We start from the raw sequence: 26,411 nt of genomic DNA on the forward strand, positions 1-26,411 counted from the left end.
GAGGAAGTGGATTGGAAGAGGTGGTAGTAGACGTGGTAGTAGAAGTAATTGCACTACGTTGGAATAGTTTTCCCAAACCAGCTTAACCGTGGCGAATGCTTCATACGGGGCACACCCGTTCGGCTTTTGGCTTGGTTTTGGTTTGACTCTTATTATCTCTCTCTCCTTCTCTCTCTCTCTCTCTCTCTCTCTCTCTCTCTCTACTCTTACTCTTTCTCTCGGTTCACCTTACACCTAGTAGCGCACTTTACCTTATAACTCCGGATAACCGGAAGTATTCGAACACGTTGAACTGTGTGTTTAATTTATGTGATTTAGACATTTATGCTTTACTTTTTGATCGTTTCTTTATTTATATATGTATATTTGTTTTTTTTTTTCTTTAAATATATTTCTTTATCAATTAAAAGAGCCGTGTCCGTAGTATGAAAAGTTGTGTACATGTGTGTGCGTGTGTGGCGTAGTCCTTAGGGTATGTGTACATGTGCGAAATAGGTTTGATTGTGGTAAAAAACCGTGTAGTTGTAGTTTTTGGTTTGTTTGTATGCGAAGCTAGTGATGTAGTAGTAGAAGGGTTGTGCTAAAACGAACATGAACAGTTTTTGCAGTTATACTTCGTTTGAATCGGAACGAAGGATACGAATCCTTGCACGAAACCTTACACTTTGCGGTTACTTTCTGGGGGAAAATTGGGCACAAAAGGAAGTACGGCGCACGCGCGCTGGGGAAATAGTAGTGCCCGAAAACAGTAGTTTGGGAGAGGAAGTATGGCGACGCGTGAACACTTTAAAGCCGGATTAATATATAATTAACTATATAACTTGTCTTATAGTTGATGATTTTAAACATCTCTTCCGCCGTTTTAGTTTGGCGCTCTCTTTTGGCGCTTCGTTTTTATTGTTTTTTGTTAATCCTTACCCTTTGAGGGAACCTTGGCAATGTTTTATGTTGGCAATGGCTTTTTTTATGTCGTTTCCCATTATTCATTTGACATTTCGGGGATTTATCCAGCTGCATCTCAGCATGCCTGAATATTTGAATATATGTTTGTGTGTGTGAGTGTGTGTATGTGTGTGTTTGTGTATGTGTGTTGAATGTTTAATTATTTTGCTTTAATAGTTTGAAATCACTTTCTGTGTGTTAGTGTTTTCCTTATTATGCTTTCTTTATCACTGGAAGACCGGTTATTATTCAATCGATATCGCACCCCCTTCTCGCCCGTAGCAGTAGTGTCTGCTTAGTATGATTTAGTATTATGCATAATAAGAAAAGTGCGCATGCATTTAGCAGTGCTGGTACTAGGGAGACGTGTTAAATGGGGTTCGGTTTGATGGCCTTGAAGGAAGAGATATTAGGTTTTAGCTTCTTTTGAGTGACTCCTCCATAACGGCACAGTTCCATGTTTGTGTGTGTGGGTGTGTGTGTGTGTGTGTGTATATATATGTGTTAAGATGTGTGCTGTGTTATCCGTATTAAGTGGCACTGTGGATGATGCCGAGTGTATTATGACTTCTGTTGCCGACCTGTGTTGCCGGCCTGTTTGGTAACGATCGCGACTAGCATCCCTATACCCTAGCTACGGCTGCTGTGTGAGTGACTCCGTATTACGCGTACGGATGGTTAGGTTAAATTTCAGATCGCATCTTGAAAATAAAAACAAAAGGTGAGAGAGTGGAGTCTTTTCAGTTACGCCATGATTGTGTTTACACTCTGTTTCGCTCGCATTGCCCGGTGCACGTCATCTGCCGTCCCCTACTGGCATCATTCTTCTTAGTATTGTACTCATCTATCACTACTCGTCACAATCGTAGTTTATTTAAATTTTATTTACCTCATTTTGAGACGTCTAGAGAGTTATTCTCTCTATCTATATCCTTCGCTGTTACTCTTTATTGCGCACCTTCGCATGTGAGCTACCGGTCAGGCAGAGAACGTAGTGTATAATATATGTAAGTGGTTTATGACCCCAAACATTACTATTCGAAAGTCGGTTTGACAGGTGTGTGTGCTACTAACGGATAACGATTGCTGTCATTCGCGCCTGTTCCTAATGCAAAATATATCGCTTGCACCGCCGGGTAAGTGATTTAACTACATTATCGCATCCTTTTTTTAATCTCACATGTTGACCCCCCCTTTCTCTTTTCCTCTCCGGTAACGATCAGGTTTCTTTAGTCCTGTTTGAAAGTTTCACCTGATCGTTTTGTTTACGGACAGGGACAGGGTTGCAAAACGTATGCCGTTTGCTTTTAAATATCGTTTATTACTATCATTGTTACTCTACCCCTTCCCCTATCCGATCTGCTTTTCATGCGTCACATCATGCGGTCTGGTGATTACAAATATATTTTTATTTTTCTTATCATTCTTTTAATGTGTTGGTAGTGAGCATTAGCTTAATGTTTAGTTCCGGTTCTGCACGGTCTTGCTGTAGAATAATAGTACCACTTTATGCACTTACTTGCTAAACTTTTGATTTAACAGTTCTCTTTCTCTCAAACACACACACACTATCTTTCTCTCTCTTACACTCTCGCTCTTTCTCTCTCAGATACACACACACTTACTTGCTCATTGTTTTTATTTTTACTCATTTTTGTTGCTTACTGAGTTTACTATTACGAGTCCGGGCTTCGGTACTTTGCCGGATAATGACTTCTTGCTTGTTCTTCCTCTGGTTTCTCTATACGGCGGGCTCACTCAATGCACTCACTCAAACGTTTACACAAACATGCACACACACATACACACACATACACACACCATCTGAAACAGCGGAACCTCTTTGAGGAGGGTTTCTAGTTTGTATTACTCATTTTCGATTTGATTTATTTTATTTGTTTAATGTATAAAAATGTAACAACAGTTTCCGCCTGGATTTTTAGTTTTCTTCAAGTCAATGTGTGTTTGCATCTGTGTGCTGTTTTTATTTTGTCTTTCGAAATGTTCCGCGAACGAAGATGTGACGTATTTCAGGATGTTAATCGGAGGAAGCAACCGGAGAGGGCGAAGGGTTCGGGTGTGTTAGTGTGCTAAAAGTACGGGAAGGTTTCAATATTGGCCGCTAAATATTCGTATTACAAATTGGGTTTCAAATTTTAGTACCATGTTTAAACACTTTTGTTTGTTTAGTTTAGTTTTTGCTTTGTCTTTGTTCGTTTGATTGCATTACTCTCCGTTTTTCCGGTGTTTGATTTTGCTGGCTGAGTATTTTTGTTTGGTAGTTTCTTGTTTTCTTTCGTTAGTTTGTGTTTAATATGGGTTCATGTTCCATTATGTTTTAACATACGCTGTAACGTTTATATGTTGTATAAATATGCTTACTTGCAGGTTATAGATTGTTTTGGGGCGTTAGTTGTAACATTTGCCTGTTCCCCTTCCATTCTATCATTCGAACGTTGTGGGCAAGATCAGGGGTGTCGTTTAGTTTAGTGTTTTTTTAACCATTTGCGCCACTTTGTGCGTCATTGTCACTGTGACAGATTTTAGCAGGAGGTTGCAATTTAAAGCCTTTTAGCCACATTCAATGTTGAAGATTGAGTTGTCTTGTCAAACATTCTTTCCCGATTTTTTGACAGGGACAGCGAGAAGCAGAATTTTCATGTTTGTGTTGTTTGCCTCTGAGGTGTTAAGAATGTTAGAAAACAATTGTTATTTTGTGTTTGCGCCCTTGCCTTCATCTGCTTGCGTTGGTTTGCCGAAGATGGGTTGATGCTAACGATTTGCCTTGAAACGGGAACAAGATCAATTTTATTTTATTTGTTTATCGGTATTCGATTTTAATTGTGGCTCATAATTGCATCTCTGTTATTCACGTATTGTTTTATATTTAATGGAAAGGGAGGGCCTGCGATTTTTTTATTGTTATTTTTGTTTTTGTTCGATTAGGTTTTAACATTTTATTCTTTCATTGTTAAGAAATGTTTGATTCGCATTTGTTTTGTTGTAATTCATACGAAATAGCCATTTTAGTATGAAACGTGTTCATATGTTGTTTTTGTGAATGTATCTGAATGTCCTTCTGTCAATGAATCCCTTCTTCGATTTTGTTTTGTTTTGTTAGCTTTTGTTTTTGTCATTAGTGGATATCACAGCATTTATCTTTCTTTCATATTTTTTAAATCCGCCTACTATCGCACCTGATGTATGTCTCGCACCATCCTGATTTTTTTACGATACGCCAGCTGTTGTTCAAGTCATTATTTTGCCATTCCTTGTCTGACTTTTACTTATTAGCTTTTCTCCCCATTTGCAATAACTTTCCTTTTCACTTTTGTTTGACCATCCCTTATCACACACAAACACACACAACAGGCATGAAAAGGAGCTTCCAATTGTGTCTACTATATAATGCTCTTGAGCGACATATTAACAAAATTAGTTTAGTAACAACTACGTAAAACGTGCAAACGCGGGGCTTTTGACGTAACGTTCCGTGTAACGCTACCAGTATCGAAATTGAGCTACGAGCTTGTGTTTGTGTGTGTGAGTGTGTTTTCTTTTCTGGTAGTCATCTTCACATCTGTATCACACGCACACACACATACACACCACATCACCGTTAAACGTTGCTACGTTGATGGTAGACCAAAAATGTCTCACATTACTTGACTAGCTTTTTTATTTTGCTACAACTTTAATTTTCTCTAACGCCTAACGCCTAAAAAATCCAGCCAATGTAAAGAAAACAAATGAGAGAAAAACCACCAACCCTTACGCCTTAACGCAACCATAACGCAAAACGAATCGAGCTGCACACGAGATAGTTGCTGGCAGAAGTTGTATCTCGAATCGCTGTGAAAGCATTGCGTAGTTTCTAGGCACTGTTAAACGGTCGAACATTTCTTTTTGTGTAGTAGCGTTGCGGAAGTAAGGTGCCTTGACAGGGTGAGCCTGATCTTCCCACTCGCATACTTTTACGCCAGTGTTCGTTTGTGAAATGCGTTACGCCAAATACGTCGGGGAAGCCATCGTAGGCTTTCATCTACAATTCTACTGATCTAGGCTCTATTGGCCTAATCCAGTTAACCAATCATGATTTGCATGTCCCCGTTTGCCACTTGGAATATGATTTGTCTCGCTTTGTCTGCCTTTTGATTCCTTGCTACTTTAGCAAGTCAAATACTTTGTCTTTTATCACTCACCTGTACCCGTTTACCAAGTGAGTTGTCATTCACTTCCGACGTTTCTCAAGCACTCTAGCACTTCAGCACTGCAGTAGCTAGATGAAGATCCACGATCTATTGGCGCCACATCCTATAAAGAACAACAACAGAACAGTACTATCGTTGCGTTGAGTTCAAGATGCGAGTTCCTGTCTCAATCTGGCTTATTCTTTTTATCAACAGCCTTCACGAACTAATTTTCACCAGGATCACAGTAAGCTAGCCTGCATGTTTGGAATATTGGATATTTTGGAAGTCTTTTGTTCTGTTTCACTTTATCTATTCGGATCGCAACCAACAAACTAATAGGCGGTTTCTGTTTGAGCTTCTCCAAGACACCCAGCATGATAGGTAACTCATGCACGGAGCTAACCAGCATCCCGTGTCAAACAATCAAGGGGATGATGGTGCTATAGTAAATAGTTTAGATAAGTGGGATGTGATTGTAATGTTGACTTGAACAAGTTGTACAACAACGTTTAACAGGAACGGTAAAAACAAGTAAGATACATTTCTTAACACACAAGGGGGAAAAACAAACTACGACCTCTCGCTACTTTCACAAACCTTGCACCCTGTACTTCAGCTAGCATCACTTTACCGTTGCATTGCGTGCATTAAAATAACCGTTTGCTAAAGCTAACCTATATTTTCTGCGTGCAAAGCGACCATTTGAAACTAGGATGAACCAACTAGTACGCGTAGAAGAACTAGAAGAAGCCCCACGCAAGCTGCCGAAATTGTCTGGTTGGAGTATCTGTGAGTAGGTGCAACTGAAAACTCAGGCTCTACGCGGCTACTATAGGCATATACTGGAAATGCTGATTTTATGGTGTTTTTGCTGACGTTCGTTTGGATTACGTACGAATCACTAGCGACTCTATCCTGGACCTCGATTAGCTTCCATTCGTGTTTAGCGTTCCTTTTCTAGCATTTTATGTACCTCTCTTTCACACTCTCTCACTTTCTCTCTATTTCTCTCTGTCTCTGTGAATGCGGTCTTCTTCTAGGATCAATTAAGCACAGCCAGCATATGGGTTGCGCCATTATCGGTAGAATCATGTTAATCATAGTAGTTTGTCAATTAGTAGCAGCTAGTGTTGGGTCAAGTAGCTCTTATGAGTGAGCGGAGCGAAGCGCTCGCGCTCATCAAACTGAGCGGTGAGCGCGTGATAGCTCCGCAGAGAGCGAAAAGAGAAGGATGTATGTGATTCGTTTGTACGATTTATCGCACACTACTGTGCACACCACATCGTCTACTCGTTCGAGTAAAAACACTGCTCACTGCCGCTGAATCGGACAGATTTGGCACACTGCTCGCCCCACACACCGCTCAGTATGGAGCTACCAGATTTTTTGCACAGAGTACGTACTGTGCGCGCTCTTTTAAGTGCGCGGAGTGATCGAGGTAGCTCTTTCGCTCACGACACAACACTAGTAGAAGCATTTAGTAGTTTGCTCGTGGTTTGCTCTTACGTCTGTTACCCTTCATTTCACTCATTTCATAGTATTATAAGTAGTTGACGTAGTAGTAGTAATAGTAGTAGTAGTAATAGTAGTAGTAGTAGTAGTGGTAGTAGTAGTAGTGGTAGTAGTAGTAGTGTGTATGAACAGTAGTATTAGTAGCACGAGAAGATTTTTATGACGGTAGTTCTGGTACTCTGGAAGGTACTCTGGTACTCTTTATTTCTTCGTACCGGTCAGTTTTTTGTCCTGCGGTTTCACTGTGGCCATGGGAGGCATGGTGTATTCACAGCTGTGCTATTAATTGCTTCTGTCTTGCTTTCTCGTTTTATTTCTCTGTTGCCTCGGATCTTAGTATCAGAAAAAAATCCCTCCGTGTCGGTGTGAGATTGTGTGCGCGTTGTGTGCTGTCACTTAAGCATTTCTCTGTCCCGGTCGTCGTATTGCTGCCTGGAGGATCAGTTTTTGCTTAATAACTGCTTACTGTGTCTATATATGTACGTTATTATGCTTTTTTTGTTGCTTTCCTGTTTGATAGCGATAGGTTTTTTGATATAAAAAGAACTCTGCGCATATACATACATTCGTCCTAGTGCAGAGTGGTGGTGCGCTCCGGCGAGTCTCGTCTCCTCATAAGACTGCGAGGCCGACCTGATCTTCCTTTCCATTCCCCCCAAACCCCGCTGCTCTTTTCCTCTTCCCTCCCTGCCCATTCTGTATTTCCGGACCTGTACGGCCCGGTCACAATCTTGTTTCTCAGGCCGTTTATGCGTTCTATGCGTCACTGATGAGCTTAAAATTCTTCACGAAAATGTACACATACCGCCGCAGACGGTAGTCAGCGACCGCTACCAGCTGGGCGAGACCGTATGCGAGCGTGTGCCGATTGCGGGCAAGCCAGGCGACCAGCACGCCGCCGGCCAGCACGAGCAGCAGCAGGAGCGGGGGCAGTAAGCAGCTCTGCAGCTCGTACGCGAAACCATTGCAACCGTCCTCCTGTGCCGTCCCGTCGTGCTGTTCGCGTGTGCCGGTGATGGTGGTGGTGAGAGTAGAGCCGGAAGAAAGGGTAGTGATGGTGGTGGTGGTACGATCCTGATGACCGTGTGTGCCGGTGTGCCGCCGTGCTGATGGTTGTTATGAAACGATAAAGTGCGGCGCAGAGAACAGAACAGCCAGTGTGGCGATGATCGTAAACAGGGTGAATATGATAAGGCACAGACGATCGACTACCATGGCGGCGAACTTCCATTCGCGCGTGACCTCGCCAGTCTCGTCCTCCTTGCGGAGCTGTGGAAATTAGAACGGAAGGCGGATGTTAGGAAGGGTGATGTGCGAACGATGCTTTAGTAAACTGCCACTGTTCAGCTGGCCTTAGTTGCCTAGCTGCAGGCACAGACGTTACCTGATCGGTAATGTAGCGAAGCTCCTTCAGTATAAGTGCGAGTTCGTACTCCGCGGACGAGCTGAGACAGGTGTGCGAGGATACGGTTTCGTGCAGGCGGCCCCCGCCGGCACTGATCGTGCCGAGGCCGGCCGAGCGCCCGATCGTATCGGTTGCCCCGATCGGCCCGACACTGCCATCCTCACCCTGGCGGTACACGGTCCGGTAGTAGGTGGGGTTGTGTGGCAGCGTGTTGCACCGGTGGTTGCATCGGAAGTCGTCGTCGATGTCCAGTACGTTGGCCAGCAGTGACTTGGAGGACCTAACGCGGAACAATCCAGCAAAACGTTTGTAGTGGACCGAACTTACCGCCGAGCATCGCACCAATCTCTTACCGTTCGCGCATCTCCACCTCCTGCAGCTGCTTATTCTTTTCGTCCACTGTCGGACGGCACGGGTGCGGGTACGGTTCGCCCGGTCGGCTCATTCGCAGGATGAACGGTAACCAAATCAGGAACACTACGCGAATCTACATATATAGAGAGAGAAAGAGCCAAGAATGGAGAAGGAGAATAATAAAGATGTATAGAGCAGTGGGGTCGAGATTTATGACAGTTTGCGACAGAGACATACCCATTCGGACATTTCGTGCGTGTCGGAGTTACGGTGGTGATAGTTCAGGATCAAGATCGTTGACACAACCGATGAGGCTACCATGAACATGATGCAATTGAAGTAGGTTCCTATAATTCACGAGAATAAAGACTGTGAGTTGCATATGTGGCAGAGCCGACCGCAATCTTACCTAGGAGAGGCACTGCGTCTGATGTAGCCGGCATCGTCTCGGCGACCATGTTTAGGAAGACTGTGAGTGATAGCAGAATCGTGACACCTGGTTGGGCAGGGAAATAATTACACTTGCTATTAGTGCTTTACTGTAACTGATAGAGTTTGGAATTCAATTTTTCCATGGCTGACTGTTGGCTACTTGCAGGCTGCCTGGTATGGTACATAAAATGTGTTGCAGCAAGCCATCGATTGCTGGGCGAGGCTGCTGTGCCAGCAACGAACCCCCCTTGAACATGTGCTGCTGTTCAACGAACCCCCCAACGCTGCTGTTTGTGCTGTTTTGCTTCTTTCGCGTGGCGCTTGGGTGTGTCTAGTGTGTGTTATGCGGCTGATTTGCTGATACTGGTGCGCCATTCCCCGGTGGAAGGTTGTTGGGCCGGTATGCAATTGCATCGGACATTGGGGTTATCGTTGGCAAATTGCCATCTTGAGCTCTGACACTGGTCAGGCTGCAGAGGAAAAGCAAGCGCAAAACAAACAACAACAACAAAAAAGAACTCCACCAGCATTCCAGGGTCGCCTGTGTGGAGAGAGTTCGCTTCGTTTGACACTCGTGCTGCCCGTGGTTTCCCCTTTACTGGCGACAAACTCCCAAAGGAACGATATATTTTATCGATGCAAATGCAATTTTGGGCACCCCATGAAAAATGAAGGTAGGGCTGTGTGTTTCCAATTTTCTTGCTGTTTCCTTCACGCTCCCTATTCTCCTCTCTCGGAAAGTAGAATAAAAACCCCATCTCCAAAGCTCCATGCCCGGACATGCCCTGTAAAAACGAAACATGGATGGCAAATGCCACCGTGGTCCCCATTTGCATCACTGCGTTCACTGTAATTTATCGCAAAGATAGCTCGTTTTTCATTGAAATATTTCTGCAAAGCCGGCACCGTCCCGGTCCATTGCCCCTCGACCGGGAAACCGAATTCTGAGGGAGCCTGAAATGAGCAAAAATATCTAACTGCCACATCTCTGCTGCCCATGACTGGATACGTAATTGGTTAGCCTGCAAAGCGGGAACATTGGCCACAAAGGCCTGTTCAGCTGTCGACGGTAGCAGCAGCAGCTGTGATGATTGTACTTAAGAAGCGCTACATAGCGTACTTACCGAGCGAAAGCTTTTCCCCGGAGTCAGGCGGCAGCGTGAAACCGAGCAGCGCCATCGACGCGATCAGCACGCACGGCACGATCAGGTTGAAGAAGTAGTAGAGCGTTTTGCGGCGGATCAGTATCGCGAAGGTAATGTCGATGTACGGTTCCGGGCAGCAGTTGTAGTATATCTCGTTCCGCTTCCCAGGCACGCCTACGAAGGAAGAAGACAGAGATGGAGTTTAATGTTACGTGTGGACGGTTTGTTTGACGAATGGTGCGGGACACGCCTGGACACCTACCTAGCAGCTCCCATTCGCCATTGGTGATGAAGCTGCTAATGTCTCCCCCCGACTCGTCCTGCAGCTGCAGATCAAGCTGAAACGACAACCGACGGATGAGGCGGATCAGTCAAGCATTGTTTGGCAACCGGAAGTGTGACACATTCGAACGTGCGACCCATAAACCCTTCCACGAAAACAGGGACGGTTGATGCAGGAGATGTTTGTCTGACGGATTTCGCAAACCATACCTTTCTGCCACATTTCTACCACTAATTTCAACGCACACAGACACTCGCATGCTTTTACGGTCTAAAATGTTGGAGCAAGGACTCTTGGGAAAGACTCCCGCTCCCTTCATTTTGTTTAGATTGCTATTAATTTGATTGCGGGTGGATTGTTAGCTGATAATCGGTAAGCTCTAATGGTGTAAAATTATGTTACTTCCTTCGTGGTGAACAATCTGCTACGCTACGCAGCCATGCGAAGAAAGGACCACTTAGTAAGAAGCCATTGAACCAAAATCTAACATTCATGTATTGTTAAATATCGTCCTGGCAGTATTGCTACCCTTTATTAAATCGCATTTTTTTTTGCTGTAATGTTGTTTCGTTCACAGCTGAACCGATTCCATCATCCAAGAGATTGAATTGAAAGTGTCTAGCATTTTGAGCGATTGTCTTCTAGTCATTGTCGGGCAGATAAACGTAGCAAGTGCCAGCCCAAACCGTCGTGCCCCATGGGAGGGGTTTGTGTTTGGTTTCTGGCAAACGTTAATTTCAATTAATCATTGTCCTACTTTGTCACAAAATGCTTCCCAAAGCTCGTGTTCATTGTAAACGGATGACGTACCCTACCACCACCAGCGTGTGTGAAGATGAATTACTAACTTTGACGATCCCGGTGGGAGTTGGTTCGAATGGTAAAGAGTCCGCGGTTAGTGGTGCCGATTTGTGCTCGAGCGAAGGTTTAAATTTAATTTGCTGTGGCTTAATTTAATTGATTATTTACACAATCATCGTACGTCTAGGTTTTCCGGCACTCTTTCCGAAACAATCAACCAACAAAACGCACCGGATCTGTGGGTTGAGATACCAAAGCTATCCAAGGTGACACACGTTCGTATTTTAGTCTGCATCGCGTATACCTTGTCTCTGATCTCAGATTTGACACTGACGATTGTCACACCTTTTGGTTTGCTGATGTGCGTAAGGGTGGGAGGGTACCTGGGTATTTGAAAGTATTTCTCGTGATAATATATTTGTCTCCTAATAGTTCTTCTCAATTTTATACACATGGATTTTATTTTTGTCTTTTTCAGAAATATTTTTGTTGCATTTGAAAACATAAAAGAACAATAACCAACCCTGATTATTATTATTACTAGTGCGACGATGTTATATGTTGCTTTTTACGAGAAGAACGATAGGTAAAGTGCTTTTTCATGAGGAATCAGATAAATTTGTCTGGCATAGAATTGCTTGTTCGTCAAGTATTTTAAAAGTTACCAAATGCAAGTTTTTTTCATATTTCTCCATCCGTTGAGGCTTTTGTGTCTTCCAAAAAATATCCCTTATCATGTTTGTGGAATGGAAGCAGAGGGTCATCAAGAAGCGATATTTCTCTTTCGTTGTCGTTTTGACTTACGGGGTTTCAAGTGGAATCAAATCAAATCGAATGGTTCAACCGGTTAAGGGAATGTTTCAACCGGGTAGTGGAATCGTGCAAGCATACTGTGGAGCTCTAGTAAAATTGTATTAAAAATCAATATGTTTATCTCCTTTTAAATTGTCTACATTCAATTACACTTCCCTTGGAGGTCATGGCTATCATACATGATAGCCATCAAACATATAAACAAAAAGTGATTGGCCACCGGGGAAACATTAACAAAAATGGTCTGGCACTCAGATTATTAAAAATACAGCTTAGACAACGATCAACGAAAACATTCGTTATGTAGCAACAACAGTTGTAACTTTCTTTCGCAAAACATTAAAAGCGCAGCATACACACATATCAACAAACATCTCACACGAATACACTTTAAAAATTGCTCCCAGTATCAATAGCCTTTAATTAGGACAACAATACATTCCGAAACCAAATGTACGAAACCCTTTGTTATTAAATATCTGTGTTTGAGTATAAATGAAACCAAATCCAACCATGGGGCCCTTTCCGTTGTAAGTTCGTTGGCTGAAATTTCAGCCTGTCAGCTGTTTGCATTGTTTAGCAGTTTTCGGGCAGCTATCTATGTGAGTATAATATACAGGTGGGCTTATACCAAGGTGTATGAATTTAGAAGGCTGATTTTTATCGCTTCTGCTTATGAATAAAGATTTTATGAGTGTTTTGAGTATTCGTCAAGTCTCAAGAAAGCTTGTTTGAACAAACGTTTTCACCCGTTCTGTTAAAAAGTGATATTCAAATTTGGTTTTAAAAAACATGTTATGAGACCACCTGGACTACATACACTTTGATTCCAGATTCCACCACGTCATCTCTTTGATGCACCTTGGGGTAAATGTAAACAACACTGTGTTTTCGAGCAGGTACTCGAATCTAATTCTAGCTTTGAGGCTAGAATAATCTAGACTGAAAATTGCAGGTTAGTTTTTTGTGTGGTTTTGTATGGAGTGTTTACATGTTTTCAGCCTCCAACTGTCAAACTCCATACAAAAAACTGATTAAAATCGTGAAGGGCCCCCATGGTAGATAAGATTCGTTCGGACTGTCCGGATAGGACTATGCCCTGCATAAACCTATCGACTTCTCATTTAACACATGGCACACATGGCAGCCATGGCACTCAGGCTATCATATATGATAGCCAGTTATGCTTCCTGGGATTCCATGGCTATCATATATGATAGCCAGAGATAACTGACTATAAATCTTAATATCTTGTAACAAATTGGGCGTATTATCATGAAATTTTTCAAAAAGATAAACAAAATGTTAAATAATTTTGTAGTTAATATGGTTATTTTTTTTAATTTTTGATTTTCCCTTTTTAGAATAATTCATTGATACCCATAAATGATAAAAAATCAAGAATATTAATGCAAAATAACAATTTCCTCAACAATATAGTGTAGCCACACTGTTAATAATAATTAACGTAAGATTCGATCTGGCGGTGTCAGTGGCGGATCTAACGGTAGGCGGACTAGGCGGTCGCCTGGGGCCCCGCCGATTTAGGGGCCCCGTAGATTGCCATTCTATAGTATGCCGTATGGACAGAGTACTAGCGACAAGGGCCCCCAGAAGGATGACCGTTGGGGCCCCAAGGCTGGCGAATCATTTGAACACCCCCCTTCCCCGCCTCGCCTCAACAACATTTACCATTTACAGGGGGCCTCAACTCGTCTTTCCGCCTAGGGCCCCCGATACCCTTAATCCGCCACTGGTCGGTGTTCGATCGCTCAAAGACTCCCGAACATCGTGGCTAAGGCAATGACCGAAGGCCACTCTTTCGCGGCACCCGAGTCAAGCGATTGATTTTTTAGCGTCGCAATAACAGAATCACATAAGAAAACGCTTGTTAATTAATATCTAATTCTACTACGGGCGAAAGAAAGAGTGCTGTTGCAATAGTTTGCAACACACATATATTTTAGTTATACTGTGAGCTTTTAAACCGTCTAATATACATCAGATATCCCCTCTAAACTCAAACAATTCCAGTAAGGAAAACGCCTTTTGGGTTTCCATGATCGCCTGGACGATCAAGTGTCGATAAGTACGCTGCAAACAAGTTTTATTCCAACTCGGTTTATATCAGGAAAACAACGACCTACCGCGACGGTACTTGACGACCACTGTGACGTATGTACGATCAACACATTACAAAGTTATTTGGAAATGTTACGTGAAATAAGTAATAAAATTGTTCTTTTTTCTTCTCCTCGTGAAATTTATTTTTATCAGCCTATCATTAAAGATAAGCAATTAAACACGAACATAACCATTCGCATCACACGCGGTGTGCTTGCAACGAAGGAGTTTAATTTCGTAAATGCGCACACACAACGACCATTTTTCACTATCTCTGTTTGCGGTCACTTCCCCTTATGGTTGTTTCACTTTTATGCAAAGCAAATTCACTCCCCCAATACACACACCCACACTCCTGTGCTCTTTCGAAAGCTTAACAAATTGACATTGTAACTGTGCCCACTTTGGAGAGGCACAACAACAAACCTAAAAATAGATGGGCCATCATGATGACCACCATCATGCGAGCGTGTATTGAATTTCCAACCGATAATGCCGAATTGAAAGGTTTGCGCAACATATGCAGCCAGTCAGACTAGTCACAGAGTGCATCACGGCGCCCGCCCCCTACCCCCCATCAAAACCGTTTGCGCGCATAAATCTCCATTACGGTTCCGGCTTTTCCACTGCAATTATTGTAATATCATTTCCGCCATTCGCAGACCGGGCTTGGCTGCTCCGCTAAGGTTGTAGCTGTCGTTTCCACGCTGCACTTTAGTGTCCAGACACACACACACACACACACACACACACACACACACACACACACACGCATACACGAACATATATGTGCAATCACACATTATCTGTTCTTCATGACGATGCAGGCCACACATGTGACGATGGCGAACATATGCACACCCCCGTTAACTGTGCGGGATAGCGACTCGTCCCCAAAAACGGCCCTTCCCAGCTTTCTCCCATTCCCACGGGACATCTCCTCCGCAAAACACGTGCAGCATAGTTTCATGGTGGCTTATTTTGAATCGGGCACCGGTTGGCGCATTTGCATACCACCTTCCCGCCTCGCATTCTTGTTCACTCACACGAACCCTAAACGCATCTCTATCTGTAGTGTGTGTGTGTGCGCATGTATGTGTGTATTATGTTTGTGGCCAGATTAAACACGCCAAAATCAACGCCCGGAAATGTGCAGCAGCCCCATTCACCCGGTTTGATACGAGCGATGGCACTCGCGCTGTGGAGTAGAGGGATGTTGAGGTTTACTGGGAAAAATAATCAATTAGAACTTTAAATTGAATAACAACATTATAATCTCTCGGCTCCTGGCACACGGTGTGCACGTTGCCTTCCGGTGGCCGGTTCACACGGCACCCTCTCACTCGCGGCTACTTGGAAGCCCGAGAGCGCTATTTTCAACGAGCGGCCCTGTCGGAGCCAGACACAAGGCATCGTGCATGTTCGCGCACGTGAGTGTTCCGAAAATTGGATGTCCCCATCTGGGCCCTCGGGATCTGGACGGGCGCGCGACAAGCCACTGTCATGAAACGTGGAAACTGCCCTACCGCCGCCGCAGCAGCAGCAGCAGCAACAGCAGCACCAGTAGCATATGTCCACTGGGGACGCCAGAATGATGTGGCGGTGTGACGCGAACAGTGCGAGTAAACTCCGAAGGACCGACAAACCACATGCATTATTTCTAACCCAGAAACGACCTTGCGAAAACAGAAGCGATGCCACGAATATAGGGTAGGTTGGTACGATAATTGCAGATACAATCATCAGACGCTCCTAGTGTGTATGTGTTTGTGTGTGTGCCTTTCTCTCTCTCTCTCTCTCTCTCTCTCTCTCTCGCTCTCTCTCTCTTTTTCTGCAGTTCTGGATGGATCTCTGGAATGGTATGGTACAACCAAAAGAACCGCGCTCCAGCACTATGGTAGAATACTGACATTGACACTACCTGCCACGGGAAATACTTGCACAACTGTACCGGTGGGCCTGTGTGCATGCAGGAAGTTATGGGCTTGACAGGTAGAAAGTCATTCCTTCCCCTGCCGGGCCGATTACCTACCTGAAAGCCGTCGTACGTCCACGAGCCGAACTTCATTTCGCAGCGCTGATCATCGAACGGGAACCAGGTGATGTCAATCTTGCAGGTGGATTTGAAAATTCCCGGCGGTACGTAGAGACAGGACCCGTTGTTGCGCACGACCACGTTGGTCGGGTACGTTCCATCGAACCCTTCGTCGGCACTGTTTGTTTCGGAGGAGGAAAAGAAGAAAGTACTGGGAATGATTAATCTGGACAAGACTGGAGAGCACTGCTCTGAAATGAATATCTATGTCGTCAACAGTGTGCTGTTTTGCAACTTCTGCAGAACGCATCGAGTCCAGTATCTCTGCTATGCGTGGCAAGTATGGTACTAGTGCGTTGCCCTTTTTTTGGATTCGAATCTACCGCTGCGCTCTTGCGGGTCTGGTGGAATTGTTCTTTTGCTGTTAGGCAAGCAGTCAATGACGACAACCAAAAAGAAGAAACAAAAAATCCCGACTACAACGACTGGTGCAATCATACGCTTCACAAATCTTTACGCCAGTCACATCCAGTGGGTCGAGTTACGAGCAATTTCATGGTTCTGGCGAAAATGTTAAGCTTCGTGCTGGATCCTCCCTCACTACTGCGTAAGGACATAAAGATGTGTGCGTGCATGCGTGTGTGTATGAGGTTTCTCTCCTCCATTTGCTGAAATGTAAATGAAACTCACTTACGCTTCACTTAAGACGTAATTACCATTATGCCGAATACGCGATTGCACGCGACTTCCGTCCAGTGTGCGGGGTAGGGGTTAGGGAAACATTCTTTGTGTTTTCACTCCCCTTCACTTCCAGCCCAGCCTCCATTTTCTGGCTACTCCCGAGGTAAAGTTCGGGGTCCCACTCAATGGAATTTTATTGCCACCGGGCGATATTTTGTTGTCGATATGGCCGTTCCGGCTGTCGTTTAGCCGGCATGACGGTACGGACGCGAAATGGTAATGGAATTCTTCCACGAAGAACTGTGGCCAGTTGTAACCCACATTCAAAAACATTCACATACACACACACACACACACACACACACACACACACACACACACACACACACACACACACCAATTGGAGAGATCGTGGATCGAGGAGCAGTGTTGAGCATTCTTCCGCGTGTGCACTACTAAAAATATCCGGTTCGAAGGACCAAACGCTCGGTACAATAGGTTGCTTGGTAGGATAAAGTGCGCTCACACTGCTTGACAAAGCGCCGGGTTTAGACGGGGTGCTATAGGACGCCTTTGGGTGAAAGATTAGTGTGGTGCGGAAAAACAATATCACCTTGGATCGGGCTGGTGCGCCCCACTCGACGACAATTTACTCGCGGGAGTCCTGAAGGAGATTATGGAAATGAGCTTGAGTTTCGGAATTAAATTCTACCGTCAAGCGCCTGATGTGTTGCGGGTGCTGCTAGAGGATGTGAAGAGGGCGGTATACAGGTGGCGGGGATGGAGAGGGAGTTTCTGAGTGTATACAGTGCAATCACCAATGGCAAACACACTTTGCACAAGTGGAGCGTTTTGTGTGTGTCTGTTTTTTGTCCCAATGTCTTTACTACTCCATCCGTATCACCGCGGGAATATTATACGTTAGTTTTATAAGTTTATTCCACGTTCCACGACTTCTAACTGTGCGGAGAGCGTAAGAGATTACAAGCAGCGATCACCAGCGATGCGGTAAAAAAGGAAAAAAAATAAAATAAGCCACTTTCCCATCCCGGTGGCAATAGCAATCCAAACCGAAGGGGACACTGGGTAGTTTCTGTCGGAAATCGGCAATTTCCTGGTGCAATGTACACCACGCCACCCTCAATCAAGGATGTGCTCCCGCCAGGCCGGTACTCAGGTACCGTCCGTAATGTTTGGACGCTGGTGCAAAAGACAGGAAATTTAATTACAACAGCAAGATGAACTGTTTGCTCCCTATCGCTTACAACAGCCTGTTTCGCGCGCTCGTGTATCCGTATGCCTGCCACAAACCACTTAATGGAGGAGATCCCGGGTGACGGGATGATGGCTGTCGTCCAGTAGAGTAACGCGTTCTTTTCGTAGCGTGTGCGGCAAGTTTGTTTTTGGTGTTTTTCTTTGCCATGTACAAGGTGCTATAATCAGCAAATCCAATCAGTGCCGGGAGGATCAACAGGAACAGTGCAAACAATAGAAATTAAATTGTGGAAGCGACGCGTTCGGATACGACGCTCAGCGATGACTTGGGTCGTACTTTGATGGTATGGTGTTTGTGCCTTTCTTTTAACGCTTTTAATCGCGCGTTGCCCTCCTGATATTCCTTTATCGCTAGCTTACATAACACTAGACGATTAACTAGATCGAAATGAGAAGCTTCCCCTCGTACCTGTTGTACATTAGGACGTCCGGTTTCCAGAGGCGATGTGGTGGTATCCGCAAATCGCGCACCCCACCATACTCGGACGAGTTCCATCTGACGTTCATGTCGTTCCACTCCTGAAAAAGAGGCAATTAAGAAGAGCAAAAAAAAAACGTTTAGGATGATTAGTATGGGCGAGTTTCGGCTGATGAAGTTCTGCTGATGTGCACTGAAGAAAAACGGCATGAGTAAATTCGGATCATTGCTAGTGATCTGTCAGAATTGTTAAACCTATTCATCGATTTGTCAGAGTTTCAATCAGTTTTTTTGTTCTCCGTTTTGCTTCGATCTTCATCGCACGTTGATATCATGGATAATTCAATGAAGTAATTTGAATAGTTTTCATAATCCGCATGTAATATTATTTATTAAATAAACAGAGTTATTTGCCATTCTTTGTGTAAAATGTGTACATTTCGCAGCGTTCTGTAAAACTTCAATAAAGATAAACGTTGGTAGGGGTGGCGTTGGGAGCCGAGGGGCTGTGTGATGATTTATTAACATAAAAAACACTATAATTCATATAACTTAACAGTCGTGACGCTGTTAAAACAATCCAATAAAATTGGGTTGAAAAATTCCAATTCTTGTATTGTTTACGACACTATATTGGCAAAAGTTAAGTCTAAAAAAAAGTCTTAAGTCTTAGTCTTCGTAAAGTCTTTTTAGGCCGTCCACAAGGACAGAGGAGGCGTGGTAGGCCCAAATTGAGGTGGCAAGATGGCGTGGAGACGTCCGCCATTAAGGCCGGGATAACGGACTGGCAGACGAAGGCGCGAGACCGTGAGCGGTTTCGGACACTCCTGAGGCAGGCCAAGACCGCAAAGCGGTTGTAGTGCCGGATAAGTAAGTAAGTAATTGGCAAAAGTTAACCGGAATTAATCCATTTGATCGTGTGTTCTGTTTTTAATAGTAAATGCTTGAAAATCGGTAATGAAAACATGTGATTACAGTTAACAGTTAATTTGCGTTTCAAATCCTCAAATCTTTTTAATGAAATATAAGCATTATTAAATATTTGTGCTTCGTTAGTTCCGTGCTGGCCACTTCCGTTTGTAAAATATCACCATTTTAAAGTCTGTAGCCAAGATGTTCCGCATGTCTTACAATTTTGCTTAGTGTTCAATAGCTCAAATAAACGATGTTGCTGAGACGGCTTGTGGGCTTAGACTAAACTTTATTTTACAATTATTCTTACATTATCCTATTTCATCCTAATCCTATCACAAACACTAGTATATACATGCTTAGGCTACGCTCTAGGCGTGAACACTTAGAGTAGCACTGTATAATATTAGAGATTTTCATACATTAAACGAAAATTTTACCTAAAATAATATGTTTGATATAAAATATTAGTTATTTTACGACTTCTCATAAATATTTACCGATATTTAATCGAAAATGTGCCCAGTGTTGCAAAATGTCACTGTCAATGTCATAAAAAAATCTGACTGAAACAATATCCATGTCAGCGCTACGTATTATCACAATTGAAGAAATAATCAGAGGTGATACTCCAAACGATTGATGTGATCAATGCATGTTTCGTGACTGGTTTGCGATAAACGCTTTGTCAGTCACTTTGTCATGATTTTTGTTTGCTGTGATCAGTTATGCAAAATGTTACTGACATAGTCATGACAAATTCCGTCTGAAACAACATCATGTCAGTGTCACGAGCTCTGCTGTGATGATCAGAGGTGAGACTCAAACAGTTGTTACGATCATCACATGCTTGGTGACATTGTGTGTAATCAACTCTTGGTTACAGTTACTTGGTCGCGACATTTTCTGTCGGTGATCATCACGATAAGTCACTGAAAGCCAAGCACACAAGTAGAGTGGTACAGGCAGGTCTTGACCGACAACGGTTATTGAGCCAAAAAAGAAAAAAGAAGGATCATCACGATAGTCACGATGGGAGCTATGCGGTGTTTGAGAGTGATACCAAGAAACAAAATGAGGTTGTTTTATCGCTCAAATGCAAATCAAACAGACAGCAGATATAGCTATAAAGGATGCTCATTTTGCTGCTTGGGACCACACGCGAAGTATATTAGAAGAATGTTGTGATTATTATAGGGAGGAAATGTTATGACTAAATGACTAACCAAGATTTGGGTGTTAAATAAAATGTTATCAAGCATGTGATTGGTCCATCAACTGTTTGGGTATCACGCCTGATCATCATAGTTGTGTACGTGAGCTGACTTGAACTTCGTTTCAGTCATGAGTGTTGGTAACTGAAACAGTGGCATTTGGTGGCACTGTTTTCTGCCAGAAAAAAAATAATGATTATGCTTGCGATGACATTAAGCTCAGCTTGTCAATCAGAGTATCTCGTTGGACACAAGCATTCGCCTTTTTCTCGGATTTTTTTAACATCGATGAACCAATTATCGCAGTATACCATGGATGTTTTTTACTTCTTCTTCTTTGACACAACAACCGATATCGGTCAAGGCCTGCCTGTACCCACTAGTGAAGTGAGCTTGACTTTCAGTGACTTATTGTTACCATAGCAGGATAGTCAGTCCTACGTATGGGAGTACGATCTATTAGGGGCTTCTTATAGAGTCGTTCGAGTTGACGACTTTACCACCAGACCGACACCGGGATGTTGTTTACTACATTGCAATTAATAATGATAGCTGCACCGTATTTTTGTTGATTTAAAGCAATACAAAAATATCAGAAAATTTTGGAAAAAATACACGTTTTCAAATGCGTTTGAACAAACTTTTGCTTGGATTTTTTTTACAAAAATTTTGGAAATATTCTTGATAATAAAAAAACTTTTATTGGGGCGTTTCAAAATGATAGTCTCAGCTTTTTTTTATAATAGAACTATCTTGCATTAAACCAAAAACATACAAAATTAATCTGGCATCCATTTGAATTTGCTTACAATAAATTTGTCGTCCAGCTTAAGAATAGTGCGAAGAAAACAGCTCTCGGAGCGTGAAATGAACCAAATTGATGCTTACCATACACTTGGCAAATCTTATTGCGAAATCGGTGTACTTATTCAAAGATCTGCGAATGTTATTGACAATTATCTCAATTATACCAGTGCTTATAGCCAAATGAAGTCATCGGGGAGTTCAAAAATACTATCCGTGAGAGATAAACGAAGAATAATTAGAGCAGCTTCGAATTCAACAAAAGGATGTCTGAGAATCAAACGAGAACTAGAATTAAATAAAAGCAAAACAATAGTGTGGCGGACACTTGAGCAATCCCCTGATAAATTGCAAGAGAAAAAAATGAAGAAAGTTCCCCATCTAAAACTACATCACAAAAACGTCAGATTAGAATTTGCTACAGGCTCACTACTGGCAAATATGGGGTTCATTCAGCAGCCATGGAAAGTACAATTTGCTGATTGTTCCCACACGGATGGGCAGTGATAAGTACACCCATATCCTAGGAAATTATTTGAAACCTCACGTGAACATATATAACAACAACGAGTTGATATTACAAATAGATAATGTTTCCGTACATGTCAGCAAGAATACAGATGATCGCCTGGAAGGAATGCAAATTAATACTTTGACTTGGCCTACCGTTTCTTCTGATATAAATCCCATCGAGAACGTCAGGAGCATCTATGTTTCAAAAGTATATGAAGAAGGGGAACAGTAGGAGACCTACAGCATCTGGAAGTAGCGATTAGAAATGCCTGGCGAACCAAGACTGAACACTTTGCTAAAACTTGCCGAAAGTTTTCCAAACGGATTTTTCAGGTTATCAACCGTAATGAAGAATCAACTGATTACTAGGTTTTGAAAAAATCCGATGGTTCTCAATTAAATACCGAAGTAAGGCTATCATTTTGAAACGCCCCGTTTTCATGTTTTTTTTTTAATTATTAAGAGTATTTCCAACATTTTTGTGGATTTTTTTCTTGCATTTTTTCCATTCATTTTTTATTGTTTAACAGTTTGAACAAATAGGGTTTCTCATTGTTATTTTCAATCTTAAGTGCTAATATACGTCTTAATTATTCGTTACGTGAAGAATGTTCAAAAAGGGAATCAGTTTTATCAACATGACGCAACATAACTTTCATACGAAAAAAGCGAACTCCGTTCGCATGTCCCTATTGAGAAGAGCACACGTGTTCTTCCCTGGTCATTAGTTAGGACAACTCTCGGCAAGAAGCATCTTAAAGATAGTTGGACATTGGCGATTAACTGAGCGTGGCTAGTAACACAATCAGTGATAGAAAAGAAATGTTGCAAATTATGAATATTACGTAATCAATAGTGTTTATATACTTAATTACTTGAAGTAAACTTATTATTACTTGATTTGAGTTAAAATAATGTCACAAAATGTTTTTTGGTGCAAATGGTACAGTGAAGTGCTAGGAACACTGTAGCCATAATTAGTACCTTGAAATTAAAATTTTCGACGATTTCAACGATGAAATCTGAGTCATAAAAAAATCTCTTGTTCTACATATTTCAGGCTTCAAGAAAACATATATACATTTGAATCTTCAATCAATACTTATTTTTACAGTAGTAAAATCGGTATAATGATGAAATATTATAGCCATAATTGGCACACGTACCCTACTAGAAATCCTAAGATATTAGTGCAATCTGACTGCATAACATTTTAGCATGAAATCCCTTGAGAGACTGCTTTGACACGCAAATCGCCTGAAAGTATGCAATCAACATCACACAAACGTCCGGACAGATTTGCAGGGTTTGTTGACTTTGCCTCCTTGTCGTGTCGAAACAGAATAAAAATGCAATAATTACCAAACATTTCTGCGATACACGTGTCGGTGTCCACATGACTTGACAATTCTTTCGTCCTCGGGCACTGGAGACAACATAATCATAATACGACAAGTACAATTTAAAGAAAAAACAAACCAGAATTCTCTTCGCTTCTGTTCGTGAAGTGTGCTTCAAAAGGGATCACATCGCCCTCCCCCACACACTTTCATTCCACTTCACTGTTCCTTTCAGACATTCCAATCTTGGTTGAGTTTGTTTTGCTTTGCTGTTGCGAAAGCAACAATGAAAAGAGGATAGCAAAACGCAATGTGGGTTAAAAAAAACTAGAAGCACCCGCATACACCCAGTGCTCGGTACCACCCGGTAGCAGAAACAGCGGTTTTGGTTTTCGTTTTACTGTCATACCATTCACAATAAAATTTGATACCCGAATCAGGCGCCGGGGACGGGCCTCCCCGTGCTCGTGTGCTATCTCTCTGGTGGGAAGGGTGGTTGGGCACTTCTGGGCTGCCGTGAATATTTTCTCGCTCCCGGGCAACCCGAAACAATAAACATGAATTAGATAGTGAGCAAAATCAGGCAGCCAGCGGATGAAAAAAAAATAAGCAGCGTGCCTAACCTTTTTTGCGATTGCGGGACTGCGAACAATTGAACTGAGCTTTCTTCAGCTTGGTTGTACGATTGAAAATGGTGGTCCCAAACAAACGTTACATGTGATGTTTACTGTAGGCGAAAAGGGGAGGGAGAGAGAGAGAGAGGGGGGGGGGTGAGAGTATACCCGGTTCTTGTACCTCCGAGCACGCCTACCAATTTGCCAGTTTTTGTGTTGGGGCGGGGGAGGTGGGAGGGGGTGGAGTCGAAACGAAAGCTCTCCATTTGTGTCCACGGCACAGAACAAAGTAATAGGAATGGAAATGGGATTTGATATTATTTTCCACTTCCCATTTGCCGAAATGTTTCCTTAGCGAAAACGTAGGAAATCGTATCCACTTTAACCCTTTTCCAGCCGTGAGTGGCTGGTGCGGCTCTAGACTTGGTAGTTGTTGACCACTCGGTTGACGTATTTCCGGTGGAGCTCTTTACGTTCTCCAACCTTTTATGTTTTGGGTGGGCGGGAAGAACGAGTAGGAGGGGTATCGAAATGAAATCTCTATCCCCCGGTGCAGGATAAAACCGTAACCGCCATAGTTTTCGATTATCGAAAAGGGATTGGGACATGAAATGTATTCGCATTAAGCTAGAACAAAAAAAGGAAGCCAAATTAGCTGTCTTGACGGCATGGTCCCAACGCCATGGTCGGCTCGAGATTCGCGTGCTGACAGCTCTGGGCTGGTTTTTACGGTGACCGGACAAAGGAGATTAGTGGTTTGGTTGGGTTCACCGCTCCGCCACGATCCAATTGGCTGGGTCAATGGTTTGCCGTGGAGCGGGATTGAAGCTTACGCATTCTGGCTGCTGGTCGCACACAGGTGCGGGCACCGGAGCTCGAATGCTACCGTGGTTGCAAACACACAAAGTTGATAACAATAGGAATACAAAAAGGACAAAGTGACAGCTAAAGCGAACCACAAAAGAGTGTGTGTGTGTGTGTTTGTGTGTTGGTAGAAGTTGTAGGACGGACTGTGACGAAAAAAGGGGAGAACAAAGTAATGATAGCTATTTCCAATGTCCGCAGTATTTACCGCACTCGCATCTTGCCTTCGCTTTCGGGTCGGTTTTTGGCTGAGGGGGGTAAAACATGATCTAATAAAATCCTACCGTAAACGTATTAAAAAGTCCGAGCCTCACTGTCAACGGCAGCGACCAAGTAGCGTCGGTGTACACCCACGGAGACGAGCAAACACGAGCTTTGATTTTCCGGATGAGCCATCAAAATGGCTCGTTCGGTATAATTGAAATGATTTGATTACCGTGTCCTCTCGCGACGGAATCATGCAGAAAACTTCCGGGCTTACTGGCGAGCGGTAACAGCAACAGAGATTGCGTAAGTGCGTGTCCGAAAACAACAACAACAAAAAAGGGAACTGCATCACTGGAAGTTATAAAATCGGCATGATTTGACGTGTAACTGACAGCTGCTAGCTGTCAGAGCCGACAAGTGACGTTCCGGTTTGCGGAAACTCGTTCGCCACAAAAAAGCACCAAAAAGTACTTTACTGAATGTCAACCGCAACTGGTTGTATGAGAGAAAGGGAACTCCCTCTGAAATTATGTTCATTTATTGGGCTAATTTGTCTAATTCAGCGGAATCAACGGAACTCACACGCACTGTATATATGTAATGCCTCAGCTCTGTGTGTGTGTTTTTTGTTTTATAAGTCTCTTTGCGTGTAAATATTGAAGATTGAATCTGTTGGCACTGTGATAGGGGGGAAAAGCATAATATGTAAACTGGATTGTGTAAAGAGGCGGCTCAAACAAACGGCTGGGATGCTGATAGTCCCGCATCATCGGATAGCGTACGCCGTATAAAGTGTCATGCCAAATCCCCACCGGTGCTAGCGTTGAGGAGATCAGCTCCGATAGCAGCAGTCAAACAAGGAAAAAATGCCTATGAAAGCGGATGAAATCCAGCTTCGTGATACTAAAAGTGGAAAGCGACCGGTGGAAGATACGACGGTATGATTTATGCATATTTTGGCATAAAATTTTCCCTCACTTTCCCCCACGCCGGATGTCAACCAACCCTGCTCGCAAAGTATCCTTCAATTTCGAGCGAACGAATGTGTGAGTGAGAGCGCAGGAGCGAGCACGTTGTTAGCGCTCCATTGCTCCAGCTTTGCGGTTGAATCTTTTGTTCCGTGCACCGAAAAGTCACGTCCTCGTGCGGATCGCTCCCGCTCTGTCTCGCACACGCTCGTTCGCTCGTTTCATAGGGACGCACACACTGCCTGTTCACATCTCGTTGTCTTTGCTGTTGGCGTCAGTCTCAGTTGCCGGCTTGGATGCTGCGGGCAGGCATTTTCCAACCGTACTTGTAACTCAATAAATTAAATGAACAATAAACGACGGTTCTCTAGACACGAACGGTTCGCACTTGGCCTCGGCGCTTGCACCCTGCTCCCGCGGCGCTCGTACTCCGTAGGACAACCGAACAGATGAGCTGGGAATGGAGTGCAGAGTGCGGGAGGAGCATAATTTTCGTTTCCACAACCGAGAACCGATACCAGAAAGCTACTCGGTTGCCGGAGTACAAGTTTTTGGGAAGCCG

At 43.4% G+C, this 26,411-nt stretch overlaps 2 protein-coding genes across 5 annotated transcripts in view; one reads left to right on the plus strand and one right to left on the minus strand.

Moving 5' to 3' along the window:
• The window catches only part of LOC121590179, a 25,528-nt gene extending 17,945 nt beyond the window's left edge, over positions 1-7,583 (plus strand). The window contains exon 4 of the mRNA XM_041909622.1: positions 7,461-7,583. Coding sequence (XP_041765556.1) covers positions 7,461-7,583 — 123 coding nt within the window. The remainder of the gene's footprint in view (positions 1-7,460) is intronic.
• LOC121588934 (neuronal acetylcholine receptor subunit alpha-7-like) overlaps positions 344-26,411 on the minus strand; it is an 83,327-nt gene continuing 57,259 nt past the window's right edge. For all 4 annotated transcript variants that reach the window (XM_041907411.1, XM_041907404.1, XM_041907429.1 and 1 more), the window contains 9 exons: positions 18,405-18,514; positions 16,037-16,217; positions 10,246-10,321; positions 9,963-10,157; positions 8,816-8,902; positions 8,644-8,753; positions 8,406-8,539; positions 8,032-8,332; positions 344-7,916 (listed from right to left, as the gene is read on the minus strand). In XM_041907411.1, the coding sequence (XP_041763345.1) occupies positions 7,764-7,916; positions 8,032-8,332; positions 8,406-8,539; positions 8,644-8,753; positions 8,816-8,902; positions 9,963-10,157; positions 10,246-10,321; positions 16,037-16,217; positions 18,405-18,514 (1,347 nt within the window). In that variant the 3' untranslated portion in view covers positions 344-7,763. The remainder of the gene's footprint in view (positions 7,917-8,031; positions 8,333-8,405; positions 8,540-8,643; positions 8,754-8,815; positions 8,903-9,962; positions 10,158-10,245; positions 10,322-16,036; positions 16,218-18,404; positions 18,515-26,411) is intronic.

The sequence above is a fragment of the Anopheles merus genome, chromosome X (assembly GCF_017562075.2).
Source record: "Anopheles merus strain MAF chromosome X, AmerM5.1, whole genome shotgun sequence".
NCBI lineage: Eukaryota > Metazoa > Arthropoda > Insecta > Diptera > Culicidae > Anopheles > Anopheles merus.